This window comes from Acipenser ruthenus, chromosome 42 (assembly GCF_902713425.1).
Source record: "Acipenser ruthenus chromosome 42, fAciRut3.2 maternal haplotype, whole genome shotgun sequence".
Taxonomy (NCBI): Eukaryota; Metazoa; Chordata; class Actinopteri; order Acipenseriformes; family Acipenseridae; genus Acipenser; species Acipenser ruthenus.
Genome location: NC_081230.1, coordinates 770,836 through 790,182, shown reverse-complemented (window position 1 = coordinate 790,182; position 19,347 = coordinate 770,836). Strand labels below are relative to the sequence as shown.

The window sequence follows — 19,347 nt, the reverse complement described above, 5'->3', positions numbered from 1 at the left end:
AGAGAGAGAGCAGTGATTTAATAAGCAGTGAGTGAGGGAGCAGTGATTTAATAAGCAGTGAGTGAGAGCAGTGATTTAATAAGCAGTGAGAGAGAGAGCAGTGATTTAATAAGCAGTGAGAGAGAGAGCAGTGATTTAATAAGCAGTGAGAGAGCAGTGATTTAATAAGCAGTGAGAGAGAGAGCAGTGATTTAATAAGCAGTGAGTGAGGGAGCAGTGATTTAATAAGCAGTGAGAGAGAGCAGTGATTTAATAAGCAGTGAGAGAGAGAGCAGTGATTTAATAAGCAGTGAGAGAGCAGTGATTTAATAAGCAGTGAGAGAGAGCAGTGATTTAATAAGCAGTGAGTGAGCAAGCAGTGATTTAATAAGCAGTGAGAGAGAGAGCAGTGATTTAATAAGCAGTGAGTGAGAGAGCAGTGATTTAATAAGCAGTGAGAGAGAGAGCAGTGATTTAATAAGCAGTGAGTGAGGGAGCAGTGATTTAATAAGCAGTGAGAGAGAGAGCAGTGATTTAATAAGCAGTGAGAGAGCAGTGATTTAATAAGCAGTGAGAGAGAGAGCAGTGATTTAATAAGCAGTGAGTGAGGGAGCAGTGATTTAATAAGCAGTGAGAGAGAGAGCAGTGATTTAATAAGCAGTGAGTGAGAGAGCAGTGATTTAATAAGCAGTGAGAGAGAGAGCAGTGATTTAATAAGCAGTGAGTGAGGGAGCAGTGATTTAATAAGCAGTGAGTGAGATAGAGCAGTGATTTAATAAGCAGTGAGTGAGAGAGCAGTGATTTAATAAGCAGTGAGAGAGAGAGCAGTGATTTAATAAGCAGTGAGAGAGCAGTGATTTAATAAGCAGTGAGAGAGCAGTGATTTAATAAGCAGTGAGAGAGAGCAGTGATTTAATAAGCAGTGAGAGAGAGAGCAGTGATTTAATAAGCAGTGAGAGAGAGAGCAGTGATTTAATAAGCAGTGAGACAGAGAGCAGTGATTTTAAAAGCAGTGAGAGAGCAGTGATTTAATGAGCAGTGAGAGAGAGCAGTGATTTAATGAGCAGTGATTTTAAAAGCAGAGAGAGAGCAGTGATTTAATAAGGTAGAATGTTCATTGACAGAAAATCATTAAAACAATGTAACTTGAGTTGTTTACATGTAAGCAAATGCAAACTGATTCAATAATAAGCTGTTCTAAGTGTTTACAGCAAACCCACTATTTCCATGGCTGTCTTCCATGACAAATGTACAGCTTCAATGTCTTAATGATAATGTCATAATAATGATTGCTTTGATATTTTTAATTCACATATCATAGACATCAATGAAGATGAAAAGGAGAGAAACTGGATGTATTCCTGTGGCAATGTGCCCCGCCCGTGTGCATATTTGTGTTATATGTTGTATGTTGCATGTGTTAATGTTGGTGTATTGTAGCTGCTAGACGGGATATAAATGGGTGTGTGCAGCACGAGTGATTTCAAATGTATAATTGTATTTAGGCACGAGGATGGCACATCACTTCACGTGCATTTAAAGTATTAGTATGTGAACACGGGAAAGGGCACTTTAATTAATTCACTTTATTTACAGGAACAGTGACAGCAGTTGCCCAGCCTGAGCTGTATTTTTATTTATTTTGTGCGCGAGATTTGTTTTGTTTGATTGTTTTGTTTGCTCGGTGAGCACAGTGTTTTTGTTTGAACCTTTTATTTCTTTTTGTATTATTTAAAATAAAGACGGCACAAACGCCACTGCACCCTACCTGCGGTATCCGTTTCAGTTCCTGCTTCTGGCCTGACGTCATCACACACGCCATCCTATTTATGACCTGTGATGTGTGAATAAAACATCAAAGCAATCTTGTTCTGAGTCACTTTAAGGGGTGAGAGGTGAATAAGCAAACCTTTATTAAAATGCTCTGTGTTGGGAGTGACAGGATATTGCTCATTGCTCAGGTGTCATAGCAGATAGCTGAGAGACTCTAGGAATGAGAAGCAGCATGCTAGTTTTTGCCCATTTCTGATGTATTTTCCATTGTACTTCAAAATAAAATAAAAAACAGATTTTTTCAATTTTTGAGAAACACATGTCTACTAAAACAATCTTCAGCTATATGAAACATAGCTTCATGTAGCTATATTTGAACCTGCTATATATAGCAGAATAGAAACTAGGCAGACACTTTATAAATATCCCGGAATGGTGGTTGGTTTGTTAGAACAAGATCTGTTATGAATCATTATATGCATAGTGGGATGGGTTTAGTAATTGTAAAAATACCCTTAGTAGATAAAACCACCTAAGAGTGATACCCCACTGACATCCATTACACATGCTTTGTGTCGAACTAGCTAAAGTAAGATTCTATGATTACATGACTCGTAATGTTCATACAGGGATCCCATCACTTGATTTAGTTTTGTTTTACCATGAGAGTTTGCCTCACCTAAACCCTTCGTGAAAAACAGTGCTTGGATTTGCTCCATTGCAAAAGGTGGTAATCCGTCCTCTACAGTGATGGCCATGGGTATTGTAGCACCTTTTATTTTAACATGCTCAGCAAGCTATTATTGATATGTTTACTTTAAAGTCAGGACAGTAACAATATTTTTGGCTCAGCTGGTTGAAAAATAGATGGCTGCAGTAGTTTAAGTATTACCATATTACCAAACCACTGTAGCTTCAAACCATGAGGCCAAGCAACAGGTGAAACAGACCATAGGAGCCATTGGGAAAGAGAAAACCCTGTGCTTGCCTGTCATACTGACACAGTACTTCATATCTGTAGTCACTCGGTACCCCACATAGGATGGCCTTGAGTTTCTGTTATTCTGTAACATTTTCTAAGCTGACTGGCTATATGTGTGTTTATTCTAGTTTGTTAGTAACTATATAACTGATGCATTCTGCCAAAAATAACATGAAAACACAAATAAATGGTCTAAAAAACAAATTTTGCTGAGGCAGCAAAGTCAAGAAACTCTTCAAAACAACCTTGACTCCTAAGCAGCCTATACCTCACCTTCTCCCTGCTGGCTGGATACACCATGAACTGTTTGTCTGAGCAGAAGTGTGGAGAATGGGGCTGCATCAAAACTACATAAGAACATAAGAACATAAGAAAGTTTACAAACCAGAGGAGGCCATTCAGCCCATCTTGCTCGTTTGGTTGTTAGTAGCTTATTGATCCCAGAATCTCATCAAGCAGCTTCTTGAAGGATCCCAGGGTGTCAGCTTCAACAACATTACTGGAGAGTTGGTTCCAGATCCTCACAATTCTCTGTGTAAAAAAGTGCCTCCTATTTTCTGTTCTGAATGCCCCTTTATCTAATCTCCATTTGTGACCCCTGGTCCTTGTTTCTTTTTTTCAGGTCAAAGAAGTCCCCTGGGTTGACATTGTCTATACCTTTTAGGATTTTGAATGTTTGAATCAGATCACTGCGTAGTCTTCTTTGTTCAAGACTGAACAGATTCAATTCTTTGAGCCTGTCTGCATACGACATGCCTTTTAAACCCGGGATAATTCTGGTTGCTCTTCTTTGCACTTTTTCTAGATCAGCAATATCTTTTTTGTAACGAGATGACCAGAACTGAACACAACATTCTAGGTGAGGTCTTACTAACGCATTGTAAAGTTTTAACATTACTTCCCTTGATTTAATTTCAACACTTTTCACAATATATCTGAGCATCTTGTTGGCCTTTTTTATAGCTTCCCCACATTGTCTAGATGAAGACATTTCTGAGCCAACATAAACTCCTAGGTCTTTTTCATTGATTCCTTCTTCAATTTCAGTATCTCCCATATTTATAATGCACGTTGGGATCAGTATTAGGTCCTCTGCTATTCCTAATCTACATTAATGATTTAGATTCTGGTATAGTAAGCAAACTTGTTAAATTTGTAGACGACACAAAAATAGGAGGAGTGGCAAACACTGTTGCAGCAGCAAAGGTCATTCAAAATGATCTCGACAGCATTCAGAACTGGGCAGACACATGGCGAATGACATTTAATAGAGGAAAATGGAAGGTGCTGCACGCAGGCAATACATTTCTCCCCCCTTCCTTTCTATATTGGTTAATTGTGGGCTCTAGTTTTTTATTTAACATCACTGAGTCCCCTGTCCCTGTGGATTGCAATCACAATGTAGAAACATATAGAGAATGGATGGGAATGGGCAATAAACATCACTGCTGTTTCTCTTAAAGCGTGTTTATTTATTTCTAATACTGGACCCTGTCTTAATACTGTATCACATTCTGAATATGAATATAGCTGAGTTAATAATTGTAGGTAATGCTTAGAATACCAGATACACATTTAGCATTAAAAAGCAATCCATGTGATTTCTTTACCAGTCGTTCATTATTTTGTGTATCAGCCTCCACACAAAGCCGAGCGCAGTGCGGTATACTGTAATGATGCTCCAGTCAGTCTGCCCGGACTGCACCTGAACCATCTTAAAAACACGAAGCCTCCAATAAGCTCATTTGTAAAAGTTAGTAAAGAATGGCGCTATATAATCTAAGGAAGCTGAATGTGAACTCCTAGCTGGAGCAACGAGAGAGGGAGAGAGGGGGCGGGGCAGAGAAGGAGGCGGAGACGCTGCTAGGCAACCGGCTCCTGAACATTCCACTCCGCTGAGCAGAGACCGTTAGGATTTAAAAATGCCAAAGTTCCGAGCGCCGTTAGTATGGGCTGCCAGAAATGAGGAGAAAATAAATACAGCTTTTTATAAATGTGTGCATTCAGATATCATTTAGAAATCTAGTTACAAGATTTAACAGTTAGCTAAATATTTAAATAAATCTGAAATCTCTTAGCAAGATTTAACATTTATCTAAAAAATTAAATAAATCTTAAATCTCTTAACTAGATTTAACATTTTGCAAAATATTTAACTGGCAGCTAAATCTGGAGTTTGTATGCAAATGAGCTCCTCCCGCTTTGAACTTTCACGTGATTTGATTGGCTCTTGTAATGTTTACATTTTCACATTTACCAATTAGCATAACATAAGTGCATAGCATAAGTATGTGTGTGTGTCAGTACGTGTGCATGTGTGTGTCAGTACCTGTGTTTGTGTGTTACTACTGTGTGTGTGTGTGCGTGTGTTTGCGGGTCAGTAACTGTGTGTGTGTGTCAGCGTGTGTCTTAGTGTGTGTGTGTGTCTTAGTGTTTGTGTGTGTCTCTCATTGTGTGTGTCTCAGTGTGTATGTCTCGGTGTGTCTCAGTGTGTGTCTGTGTGTGAGTGTCTCAGTATGTGTGTGAGTGTCTCAGTGTGTTTGTGTGTCTCAGTGTGTGTGTTTGTTGTAGCACTAGCTACATGAATGCAGCATAAGTAATTTGCTGCCTGCTGCTCTTAATTGAGTATTAAATTTTCACACAGAAATGCAGCTACTGTGCCGTCTCTGAAACGTTTTAATGAGTGTGTAAAATACCCTTTCACACAGCATGAAATCACACAATCCATGCGGGTGTAATAACATCATAACCCTTTCACACAGCATGAAATCACACAATCCATGCGGGTGTAATAACATCATAACCCTTTCACACAGCATGAAATCACACAATCCATGTGGGTGTAATAACATCATCACCCTTTCACACAGCATGAAATCACACAATCCATGCGGGTGTAATAACGTCATCACCCTTTCACACAGCGGGTCACTACCTGTGTGCGTGTGTGGGGGTCAGTACCTGTGTGTGTGTGTGTGCGGGTCACTACCTGTGTGTGTGTGGGGGGGTCAGTGCTTGTGTGTGTGTGTGTGTGTGTTTGTGTCTGTACCTGTACCTGTGTGTGTGTGTGTGTGTGTGTGTGTGTGTGTGTGTGTGTGTGTGTGTGTGTGTGTGTGTGTGTGTGCGCATGCGTGCGTCAGTACCTGTGTGTGTGGGCGGGGTCAGTACCTGTGTGTGTGTGTGTGTGTTTGTGTCAGTACCTGTGTGTGTGTGCGTGTGTGCGTGCGCATGCGTGCGTCAGTACCTGTGTGTCTCTGGGAGATATATTTTCTGTCTCAAGTCCCCTCCCGTGCTCCGTTCATAACTGATGGAAAACTAAAACAACTCCTCAGAACTATTCATGACGAGGGACATGTTAATAAAAACATAAACCATGGTGATTGTGTTGATAAAGATATCGCAGGAATAAGTCCAGGCAGCAGAACGCCAGGGAAAGCGACGCGTTGTGTTTTAAACCTGTCAGCGAGCCCGGCTCTGAAGAACAACAAAACACAAAACAAGAGACGCACATCGAGGGCCTGTCAAATTTGAAAATTCATTTATTACATTTCTCTTCATAGAATCCTCTGTAAGGTTAACATACAACCAGTCATATACAGAACAATAGATTTTGATAATTTACTCTAGTTATTGATTAAAAAAAAAAAAAAATTAGTAATATTTGTAAAACTTCCATCCTTTCCACAAGTCTCAAAACACCTGAACCGTGCCGTCTGAAGATATCCCTGTGTCTCTATCAGATGAATCTATAACAGCACAGCAGCTCAAATTAAAATGTGCATCGCTGCCCGAACCCAGAGACTGTCTATCACATGTCTGCAAACCTCAAGCCTAGAGGCCGTCCCAAACTGCACAGAACCGCGGAAATCTGAAGAGAATCTGTAATCTGCAGAGGGAGCATCTTACCTGTTTAGTATTTGAATGATAAAAATGGAAATCAAGTAAACATACTATCAAACTCTTTACAGGCGAAGCACTTCCAATGTAACATATCAGGCCTTTTTGTCAGTAAAATCTTTATACGCTGTCAAACAAAAACAAGACTTCTCATTGGGTCACATTTTCAAACCCTCAACTCCAGCCTTTATGAACTCCTACTTCTTAAAAGGAGACACAATGTCTGTCGATTTCACAAAACTAGAAGCGAGCAGCTGAGTTCATGTATTCCAGGTCACTTTAGCGGTCCGTTTGTGATAATTCCGATGACGATGTTGCTGAGGAAGATGGCGGCTCCCTGGAGGAGTGCGAATTCCCAGGAATTCACTCCTCCACAGATTCGGATCGTCTCTACTCCAGACCGATTGGTTAATTGCAATCCCAAAACACCACTTCCGAGAGACTTCCTTAAAAACAAAGTGCTTGATTACTTTCCCATAAACTGATTTCCTCGTCAATTTCAAAGATCGCAGGTTAACCAGGAACTTAATACTGTATCACATTCTGAATATGAAAATAGATGAGTTATTAATTGTAGGTAATACTTGGAATACCAGATACATATTTAGCATTAAAAAGCAATCATGTGATTTCTTTACCAGTCGTTCATTATTTTGTGTATCAGCCTCCACACAAAGCCGAGCGCAGTGCGGTATACTGTAATGATGCTGCAGTCAGTCTGCCCGGACTGCACCTGAACCATCTTAAAAACACGAAGCCTCCAATAAGCTCATTTGTAAAAGTTAGTAAAGAATGGCGCTATATAATCTAAGGAAGCTGAATGTGAACTCCTAGCTGGAGCAACGAGAGAGGGAGAGAGGGGGCGGGGCAGAGAAGGAGGCGGAGACGCTGCTAGGCAACCGGCTCCTGAACATTCCACTCCGCTGAGCAGAGACCGTTAGGATTTAAAAATGCCAAAGTTCCGAGCGCCGTTAGTTAATTAACGTTCGTTTCGTTTAATTAACATACTGTTGCTGGAATACATTTTGATTTTGAAGTAACCATATTTTAAATACTCAGACAGCGCTGTATTAAAAACTACTTGCTTTGACCAACTAAAAGCTATGACCAGCAATTATAAGCGAGATTTAATATAAATGCTTGACGCGCACTGACATTTAGGGACACACACACACTAATAATAATAATAATAATAATAACAATAATAATAATAATAATAATAATAATAATAAACATGTCTTGCTTAAATGTATTGTTGAATGTCTACAGATCTTTTTGTTCCTTCTTTCTTACATAACACGTGTCGTGTGCAGTTTAATTATTTTGCATCAACACAATTAAAATGGTTCACGTTTCATTTATGTATGTATGTATTTATGTATGTATTTATTTTAGCTCTCTGCTCGCATGCTCCTCAGAAGGCGCTGAGCTGCCTCTCCTCACACTGCGTGTCGTTTTGAAGCGCTGTGTTTAAGATATTTTCATGTTTGATCTCCTGGCTCTCTGTTAAAATGCAGTCTGTCCTGCCATCAGTTCCCCTGCCTCCTGATAAAACGGGAACAACATGGAGGTTTTTAACATTGTCAAACTGAAGCCAGGGTTAATCTTTTATCCCCTGTTGGTTGAACTTGTATTTTACTCGACTGTGAACACGCTGCAACTAACTCGAAGCTCCCTGTTCGCTTTCATCTTCTGACACACCCGCATTGCTCATGTCCTGTAAAGACGCCGACATATCTGAATTTGTTATTTTCCTCATCTTGGTTTGACAAACTGTCTGGAAACGAGTAGCCATCGCACTGATAAATCACTGAAACTGGCGGGTATGGGATTTGTAGTTTTTAATGTGTGATTAACAGTGGGCAGTGGACACCAATAAACTACATTCCCAGGGTGCATTGCGATTGAGCTTTGAGTTTAGATCCAAATGAGTTTTTTTTGTTTTGTTTTACTTTCCAGGTGAAAAAATAAATCACGTTTATTTTTTTTATAGTCTACCTTTAGGAATTTCTAGTCGCCTACGTGCGCCTAAATTAAAATGTATTTTCACACAAGCATTTTGTTCGTCTCAGACGCAGAAACTGTTGAGATTTCATCTGTGCTACTGGACGACACAGAAGACTCTGCCCATCATCCGAAGCAAACACTGTTGTGTGAGTATATGCTGTGATTCGACCCGACATCCACCGAAAATCTCTGCGATCCACGTACCGGCCACCACTGTATTAAACTAACATGTTATTTGATCTGAACACAGCTCCGTGACAAGCGGTCGCTGCTGCCCTCTGCTGTTTACAAGAGGTACTACAGGTAGTGAAAATCACAATGACATTGTTACTGTTATTAGTATTTATTTCTTAGACATTCAGGTCGACTTACAATTGTTACAAATGATCACAGTACAAAGTATCATATTATAAAATATCACATTACAGAATATTATAATACAGATAAGAGCAGTTATGAAAGTACCATAAAATCAATTCAAGTAAGAGCAAAATAATAAAGCACACAGTAAATTATAAGAGTGAATTCGACTAAGAGCAGCTAAACCTGATAGTAACTATTTGCTGATATGAGTCCAATAAGAACAGGCAGTAAGCATGATAAATGCATGAGAATGATTTCAAATAAGAGCATTTACAGAAAACGTTATTACTTTATACACACAGTACTCTCCTGCTTATCCTGTAAATATTGTTTTTGCTGTATTTTAAGAATGTATCTGAAATGTCTATTTTATGTACAGGGGTTAAGGTTAATCAGAGTAATTTCAAAGGACAACTGAACTGCGTTCAGAGAGAGAGAGTGGGTGAGACAGAAAGAAACAAACAGTTCTATAAAATGGCCACACGATGGCAGCATTGGATAAGGAATAGCGAGAGCTCCGTTCTGCCTGTCTCCATGAAGTCCAGGTTTACAGCCCAGGAAGTGTGTGCAGAGTTGCTCGTCTTTGATGGATTTTATATTTGGAACACAGTTAATAAAAGTGTAAATGTTAGAAATGATCCTATTATTTAATCCAATGCAGTCCAGCAATCCAGTTTATTCTTGCACATTAATAACACCGCTAGTAGCTTTCTGTGTGTAATTATTGTTTCCATTTCCAATATGGTCCTTGTTAGTGTGAGTGACATTTCCTTGTTCAGTTGTATCAGTCTGAACCTCTTCTATACATTTCAGCTTCAGCCCTTGGGTTCCAATACAACTACAATCTGAAGTTAACAAACCAGGATTATTATTGTTACATGTTACTGTTTGCATCATTTCACCCTCATGCCATTAAAAATACATGTTCTAGTAATCAAACTGCAGCAGTGTGCTCCTAAATGTGTTTCCAAAGGCTGTCCACATGAAGCACCCTGTAGTGTTATTTCTGTGACCTTAATGTTTTAAAATAATACTGCATTTTGTTTGTTCATTTTTGCCATTTCTGCATGAATGCCATACCTGTACAGTGCAAACCTGTGTGAGGATCCATTGCTCCTGATCCAATCTAAATCAATCTGCATGCTGTTTGGATTAATAGACTTCTCTTCTCCTAGACAGGCAGCACAAATAGTGGAGCCGAGCAGTAAAGCAATAAAGAAAAAGCACTTCACAACAGTTCAGTGTAAAATCAATGCAAAGTTTATTAGTGGCTTCTGAACAGTGAAATGTGTAAAGGTGTTCTCTTTTAATAGCATGATCTACACTTCACACTGTCTTATAGAATGCAATCGATACACAATATATAAAGATTTGAACATTCTACTTTAATGGCAGTGCTGATTTATATGTACAGCTCGGACAAAAGTTTAGCATCACCTAGAATTTTAGGATTGAGACAATTAAAAGAAAACATAATTTAGATACTTTATTTATCATGAAGTATCAATTAAACTACACCAGAGGTTCCCAAACTGTGGTACGCGTACCCCCAGGGGTACGCGAGACGTGTTTAGGGGGTACGCGTGACAAATTGTGTAATGGCGTACATTTTTTTTTAGTTTTTTGCATTTTCATAAGACTTGTCATACTCACACAAAACTTTAAAACGCATTGGAAATTCCTTTCAGTTTCTGCCGTGAAATGGAGAAACAAACAGAGAGCCGTGCAAGACAATCTCGCAGCAGCGGGACACTTGGGATCAACGCTGCGGTGTGCTCGTTTTGCAAACCTCCAAGAGGTTACAATGAGAACAAGGATACACAGGGACAGTGACGTACAGAACTCTCACCACCAATAATTGCACAACATGAATTAAATGTATTATATTTATGACGTATGTTTTTAGTTTTTTATTAATTACATTTTTTTGGTGGTTATGATGAGCTATTTTCGATTTTTATGTAAATCGTTGTTTCAGAGCTTTCGATTTTTATGTACTGTATGAAATTGTTGTTTTCTGTTACTGTACTTTACAAAATGCTTGTTTTTTTTCTGTCACAAAGTAGTAACTGTACAGTACCACACTTTGTACCTTCTTTCCTTTGTTGTCTTCCACAACGAAATCCCTGTGGTCACGGACACATTCTTCTGGGTTTTTGTGTTTAGGCATTTGTTTTACATTTCGCCACAATTCGCAATTCTGTTTTAAATCCTACGTATCTTAACTGTAATATAGCTTTAAATCCCGCGAACAAGCCTCCAGTCGAGAAAGTATTCAGAACTAATCAATACGAGTTAGGGAAAGGTAGTTTGTTTTTTATGTATTAGGTTTTTGAGTTATGTGAATTGAGTATGTTTCCAGTGTTTTTCTGGTGTTCATTATACAGATTTTTTTTTTTTTTTTTGTATCAGGGGTGTTTTATCGGTTAAACCCTAAAATCAGAAGCCGTAATTATATTATTATAGTCATTTATATTGTAAGTATATTATTGTGTATGTGTATAAATCTGTGTATTATGAAAGGATATATTAAAAACAACATGAAAATATAAATCTGTATGCTAGGGGTACGCAGACAGGTGATAGGTCTGGAAGGGGGTACGGGGCAATCAAAAGTTTGGGAACCTCTGATCTACACAATGAGATCGCAAGTCTCCTGGAAGCCATCATTGTACAGTATTCCATGTTAGATTTCTATTTCTCGGCTTTTTTAAGCATACAGACACAAAGCAGTGTGTCATTTAATATGTTAATGTAACATTATTCAGCAGCTTTCATTCAACTATGAAGCAAAATTATTTCATCTTATCGGGTGATGCAAAACTTTTGTTCATAGCCGTAGTTAAAACGTAAAAGTTTAGGATTCTCAACTCAAATGCATTAAAACAAAACATATGGACATAGTTTAGATATTTTATTTAACATCATGTAATCAAAGAAACTACAAAACTATATAACAAAACTCTAGTGGAAGCCAAAATACTAGCACTGCATTTCATGTTAGATTCCAAAATGTCACGTTTTTCATTTGTCAGTTTTTCATTAAGTATATGGATAACTACAAAGCGGTGTGTGATTCAATATGTTAACATTATTCAGCAGGTTTCATTTGACTTTATGAAGCAAAATTAGTTCATTCTATAGAGTGAGGCAAAACCTCCGGTCATATCTGTAGTCTATTTCTAACAGACTTAGCTGTGATTTTTAATATGAAATGTGACAGTGTCAAAACCGCAACGCAATGCAAAGAGATTCGAAGTAATACCTTCATAGAAAAAACATCAATAAAACAGAGTTCTGCGTATAAGGTTTCTTATCTTGTTATTTGACCTAAAACAAAATCCCTGAGTCGTGGGTCTGGTTTGTTCTCAGCTGCATCTCCAGTGGGTTCAAAGCCCAGCTCAGGACACTGGAAATGCAGCTGAACTCACACACTGAGAACAAGCAGGCAACAGAGAAGACTGAGCCCACACTCCAGGGCTTACATCATGAGACACTAGCAAAGGAATTCCATTTCTCATTTCATGAAGACTGAGCCCACACTCCAGGGCTTACATCATGAGACACTAGCAAAGGAATTCCATTTCTCATTTCATGAAGACTGAGCCCACACTCCAGGGCTTACATCATGATACACTAGCAAAGGAATTCCATTTCTCATTTCATGAAGACTGAGCCCACACTCCAGGGCTTACATCATGAGACACTAGCAAAGGAATTCCATTTCTCATTTCATGAAGACTGAGCCCACACTCCAGGGCTGACATCATGAGACACTAGCAAAGGAATTCCATTTCTCATTTCATGAAGACTGAGCCCACACTCCAGGGTTACATCATGAGACACTAGCAAAGGAATTCCATTTCTCATTTCATGAAGACTGAGCCCACACTCCAGGGCTTACATCATGAGACACTAGCAAAGGAATTCCATTTCTCATTTCATGAAGACTGAGCCCACACTCCAGGGCTTACATCATGAGACACTAGCAAAGGAATTCCATTTCTCATTTCATGAAGACTGAGCCCACACTCCAGGGCTTACATCATGAGACACTAGCAAAGGAATTCCATTTCTCATTTCATGAAGACTGAGCCCACACTCCAGGGCTTACATCATGAGACACTAGCAAAGGAATTCCATTTCTCATTTCATGAAGACTGAGCCCACACTCCAGGGCTTACATCATGAGACACTAGCAAAGGAACTCCATTTCTCATTTCATGAAGAATGAGCCCACACTCCAGGGCTTACATCATGAGACACTAGCAAAGGAATTCCATTTCTCATTTCATGAAGACTGAGCCCACACTCCAGGGCTTACATCATGAGACACTAGCAAAGGAATTCCATTTCTCATTTCATGAAGACTGAGCCCACACTCCAGGGCTTACATCATGAGACACTAGCAAAGGAATTCCATTTCTCATTTCATGAAGACTGAGCCCACACTCCAGAGCTGACATCATGAGACACTAGCAAAGGAATTCCAATTCTCATTTCATGAAGACTGAGCCCACACTCCAGGGCTTACATCATGAGACACTAGCAAAGGAATTCCATTTCTCATTTCATGAAGACTGAGCCCACACTCCAGGGCTTACATCATGAAACACTAGCAAAGGAATTCCATTTCTCATTTCATGAAGACTGAGCCCACACTCCAGGGCTTACATCATGAGACACTAGCAAAGGAATTCCATTTCTCATTTCATGAAGACTGAGCCCACACTCCAGGGCTTACATCATGAGACACTAGCAAAGGAATTCCATTTCTCATTTCATGAAGACTGAGCCCACACTCCAGGGCTTACATCATGATACACTAGCAAAGGAATTCCATTTCTCATTTCATGAAGACTGAGCCCACACTCCAGGGCTTACATCATGAGACACTAGCAAAGGAATTCCATTTCTCATTTCATGAAGACTGAGCCCACACTCCAGAGCTTACATCATGATACACTAGCAAAGGAATTCCATGATACAGAGGGAATCCCATTTCTCATTTCATGAAGACTGAGCACACACTCCAGAGCTTACATCATGAGACACTAGCAAAGGAATCCCATTTCTCATTTCATGAAGACTGAGCCCACACTCCAGGGCTTACATCATGAGACACTAGCAAAGGAATTCCATTTCTCATTTCATGAAGACTGAGCCCACACTCCAGGGCTTACATCATGATACACTAGCAAAGGAATTCCATTTCTCATTTCATGAAGACTGAGCCCACACTCCAGGGCTTACATCATGAGACACTAGCAAAGGAATTCCATTTCTCATTTCATGAAGACTGAGCCCACACTCCAGAGCTTACATCATGAGACACTAGCAAAGGAATTCCATTTCTCATTTCATGAAGACTGAGCCCACACTCCAGGGCTTACATCATGAGACACTAGCAAAGGAATTCCATTTCTCATTTCATGAAGACTGAGCCCACACTCCAGGGCTTACATCATGAGACACTAGCAAAGGAATTCCATTTCTCATTTCATGAAGACTGAGCCCACACTCCAGGGCTTACATCATGAGACACTAGCAAAGGAATTCCATTTCTCATTTCATGAAGACTGAGCCCACACTCCAGGGCTTACATCATGAGACACTAGCAAAGGAATTCCATTTCTCATTTCATGAAGACTGAGCCCACACTCCAGAGCTTACATCATGAGACACTAGCAAAGGAATTCCATTTCTCATTTCATGAAGACTGAGCCCACACTCCAGGGCTTACATCATGAGACACTAGCAAAGGAATTCCATTTCTCATTTCATGAAGACTGAGCCCACACTCCAGGGCTTACATCATGAGACACTAGCAAAGGAATTCCATTTCTCATTTCATGAAGACTGAGCCCACACTCCAGGGCTTACATCATGAGACACTAGCAAAGGAATTCCATTTCTCATTTCATGAAGACTGAGCCCACACTCCAGGGCTTACATCATGAGACACTAGCAAAGGAATTCCATTTCTCATTTCATGAAGACTGAGCCCACACTCCAGGGCTTACATCATGATACACTAGCAAAGGAATTCCATTTCTCATTTCATGAAGACTGAGCCCACACTCCAGGGCTTACATCATGAGACACTAGCAAAGGAATTCCATTTCTCATTTCATGAAGACTGAGCCCACACTCCAGAGCTTACATCATGATACAATAGCAAAGGAATTCCATGATACAGAGGGAATCCCATTTCTCATTTCATGAAGACTGAGCACACACTCCAGAGCTTACATCATGAGACACTAGCAAAGGAATCCCATTTCTCATTTCATGAAGACTGAGCCCACACTCCAGGGCTTACATCATGAGACACTAGCAAAGGAATTCCATTTCTCATTTCATGAAGACTGAGCCCACACTCCAGGGCTTACATCATGATACACTAGCAAAGGAATTCCATTTCTCATTTCATGAAGACTGAGCCCACACTCCAGGGCTTACATCATGAGACACTAGCAAAGGAATTCCATTTCTCATTTCATGAAGACTGAGCCCACACTCCAGAGCTTACATCATGAGACACTAGCAAAGGAATTCCATTTCTCATTTAATGAAGACTGAGCCCACACTCCAGGGCTTACATCATGAGACACTAGCAAAGGAATTCCATTTCTCATTTCATGAAGACTGAGCCCACACTCCAGGGCTGACATCATGAGACACTAGCAAAGGAATTCCATTTCTCATTTCATGAAGACTGAGCCCACACTCCAGGGCTGACATCGTGAGACACTAGCAAAGGAATTCCATTTCTCATTTCATGAAGACTGAGCCCACACTCCAGGGCTTACATCATGAGACACTAGCAAAGGAATTCCATTTCTCATTTCATGAAGACTGAGCCCACACTCCAGGGCTTACATCATGAGACACTAGCAAAGGAATTCCATTTCTCATTTCATGAAGACTGAGCCCACACTCCAGGGCTTACATCATGAGACACTAGCAAAGGAATTCCATTTCTCATTTCATGAAGACTGAGCCCACACTCCAGGGCTTACATCATGAGACACTAGCAAAGGAATTCCATTTCTCATTTCATGAAGACTGAGCCCACACTCCAGGGCTTACATCATGAGACACTAGCAAAGGAATTCCATTTCTCATTTCATGAAGACTGAGCCCACACTCCAGGGCTTACATCATGAGACACTAGCAAAGGAACTCCATTTCTCATTTCATGAAGACTGAGCCCACACTCCAGGGCTTACATCATGAGACACTAGCAAAGGAACTCCATTTCTCATTTCATGAAGAATGAGCCCACACTCCAGGGCTTACATCATGAGACACTAGCAAAGGAATTCCATTTCTCATTTCATGAAGACTGAGCCCACACTCCAGGGCTTACATCATGAGACACTAGCAAAGGAATTCCATTTCTCATTTCATGAAGACTGAGCCCACACTCCAGAGCTGACATCATGAGACACTAGCAAAGGAATTCCATTTCTCATTTCATGAAGACTGAGCCCACACTCCAGGGCTTACATCATGAGACACTAGCAAAGGAATTCCATTTCTCATTTCATGAAGACTGAGCCCACACTCCAGGGCTTACATCATGAGACACTAGCAAAGGAATTCCATTTCTCATTTCATGAAGACTGAGCCAACACTCCAGAGCTTACATCATGATACACTAGCAAAGGAATTCCATTTCTCATTTCATGAAGACTGAGCCCACACTCCAGGGCTTACATCATGAGACACTAGCAAAGGAATTCCATTTCTCATTTCATGAAGACTGAGCCCACACTCCAGAGCTTACATCATGATACACTAGCAAAGGAATTCCAGGACACAGAGGGAATTCCATTTCTCATTTCATGAAGACTGAGCCCACACTCCAGGGCTTACATCATGAGACACTAGCAAAGGAATTCCATTTCTCATTTCATGAAGCCAATATTATCAAACCTGCAGCAGCATCTCCCCCTTTGACAAGCTTGTATTTTTCAATGTCTCCCTTGGGTTTGTTCAGTTCCACTGCAGATCTGTATCTCAGGAATCATTGACAGTTTAAACAATGACAAACCTTTTACATTACAGAGGTAATGGAAACATAATAATGTGCCCTTTATACACACAGATACTGGAAAACATACAGGAACTCAAACTCAATGTCAATGAAATCCTTTCTAAATAACTAAGCCTGCCTTTGGATGTACTGCATTGTCACTCTAATGATATCATACTGATACAAAATACAAGCAAACAAGCCATATTTTGTCCAAAAGGAATAAGCAGCTAATGGTGATTCCACAAAAGCACCAGCTCTGTTACAGTCAACCAGTCTGAGGCAACTTCATCCTGCAGATTGTTTAGATCAATTATTCATAAACTTTACAAACTATGAATGTAGTAATACTGGTAATGTTGCAGCATGTATGTTTTTGCAGATTAGTAATGCATGCAAAATTTGTTTGCAAACCTTTCATGTTTTACAGTATATTTATACAGTTCTAATATTGTGGGTCTGTCATAATAATTGCACACACAGCAATCTACCCATTAAACGATAGGAATTGTATTTCAATCCCATTGCACTGAAACAGGACTCCAGTATACAACAAGCTTGGAGTTTCTCAGTATTTAAACACTAAGCAGAGCAGATTCATTCACTCAAATCCATTCAAAACCAAAACAGCTTTTGATCCAGTGCAAAGTTTGCACCACTTGAAATAAAACAAAGCAGGGATGGAAATAAGACTCCTATTGCATAGCAGTTTTGCCCATTCCAGGTTTCACTGGCAGCTTGATTAGCCACAGTGTACAGGTAACAAACTGATCAAACTGCTATGCAATTGAAGTCTTATTTCCATCCCTGAAACAAATAATTGTAACTCTGTCCTAAATCCTCACAGCATGATGAGTGAGTTTCATTTCCAATTCAGGGGCAGGAGTGGAGCTGAATCCCAGGGCTCTCCAGTTCATTCTGAAAGAATGGGTCTGTCTCCTTCAGTTTGACACGCTCCCCTTCTCAGTGTCTCTGGATTCAGGCTGGCTCTCACTCCTGGGGACCCCCTTCATTTACTGTAGGGTGAGAGAGACACAAGGAATCAGACAGCTCTCCACGCACTCAAACAAGCAGGGTGGAGAGGTGAGGGACTGGGAGGGGGGGTGGCTGGCTCCGGCGTGAATTCTCTGGTGTTTCTTTAGGCTGCCTAAGCGACCGAAGCTCTCTCCGCATTCAGTACATTGATACGGCTTCTCTCCAGTGTGAATTCGCTGGTGTTTGTTTAGTGTTCCTTTGTCAGTGAAGCTTTTCCCACATTCAAAACAGTGATACGGTTTCTCTCCAGTGTGAATTCGTTGGTGTCTTTTTAGGTTTCCTAACTGACTGAAGCTCTCCATACATTCATGACAGTGATTCGGCTTCTCTCCAGTGTGAATTCGCTGGTGTACTTTTAGACTTCCTAACTGACTGAAGCTCTCCCCACATTCACTACAGTGATACGGCTTCTCTCCAGTGTGAATTCGCTGGTGTCTTTGTAGGGTTCCTGACCGACTGAAACTCTCCCCACATTCAGCACAGTGATAAGGCTTCTCTCCAGTGTGAATTCGGTGGTGTGTTTTTAGGCTTCCTAACTGAGTGAAGCTCTCCCCACATTCACTACAGTGATACGGCTTCTCTCCAGTGTGAATTTGCTGGTGTGCTTTTAGGCTTCCTAACTGAATGAAGCTCTTCCTACATTCAGTATACTGATGTGATATCCTTGGCTGGTATATGTTTTCTGAATCCTTAAACAAGTCAACAGACTCCTCTTCAATGTGGACAGATTGCAGTTCAGTCTCTTCTTTAATGTGGACAGGCTCTAGTTCAGTCTCTTCTTTCATGTGGACAGGCTCCAGTTCAGTCTCTTCTTCTTTCATGTGGACAGGCTCTAGTTCAGTCTCTTCTTTCATGTGGACAGGCTCCAGTTCAGTCTTTTCCTTTTTGATGTGGACAGGCTCCAGTTCAGTCTCTTCTTCTTTCATGTGGACAGGCTCCAGTTCAGTCTTTTCCTTTTTAATGTGGACAGGCTCCAGTTCGGTCTCTTCTTTAATGTGGACAGGCTCCAGTTCAGGCATCTCCTGTTTAATGCAGATAGGGACCAATTCCAGAACCTCCTCCTGTTTAATGTAAACACAGTCCATCGTTGTTCCTTGGTTTTCACCAGGATAAGGCAGTCCTGAAAACACAAAATGAAATGAAGTATTACGATCTGTTCTCTATCGGTGTGTTTACACTTAACAACTCTAACCTGAATGGGCTTAGGTTCAATCACGATTAAAAAAATTCTTATCATTTGATCCCCCGTTTACACTTGAGCACAGGACAC

General features: G+C 40.3%; 1 protein-coding gene across 1 annotated transcript; it reads right to left on the bottom strand.

Annotated features, from left to right (window-relative positions):
- Window positions 1–11,406: 11,406 nt before the first annotated feature.
- On the bottom strand, window positions 11,407–19,347 carry LOC131709276 (zinc finger protein 583-like). Its single transcript, XM_059011669.1, has one exon. The coding sequence runs from the start codon at window positions 19,160–19,162 to the stop codon at window positions 18,056–18,058; it is 1,107 nt and encodes a 368-aa protein (XP_058867652.1). The 5' UTR covers window positions 19,163–19,347; the 3' UTR covers window positions 11,407–18,055.

What these genes read in the sequence shown, in the direction of transcription:
- LOC131709276 (XM_059011669.1), bottom strand. Translation starts at nt 19,162, where the DNA reads ATGGACTGTGTTTACATTAAACAGGAGGAGGTTCTGGAATTGGTCCCT.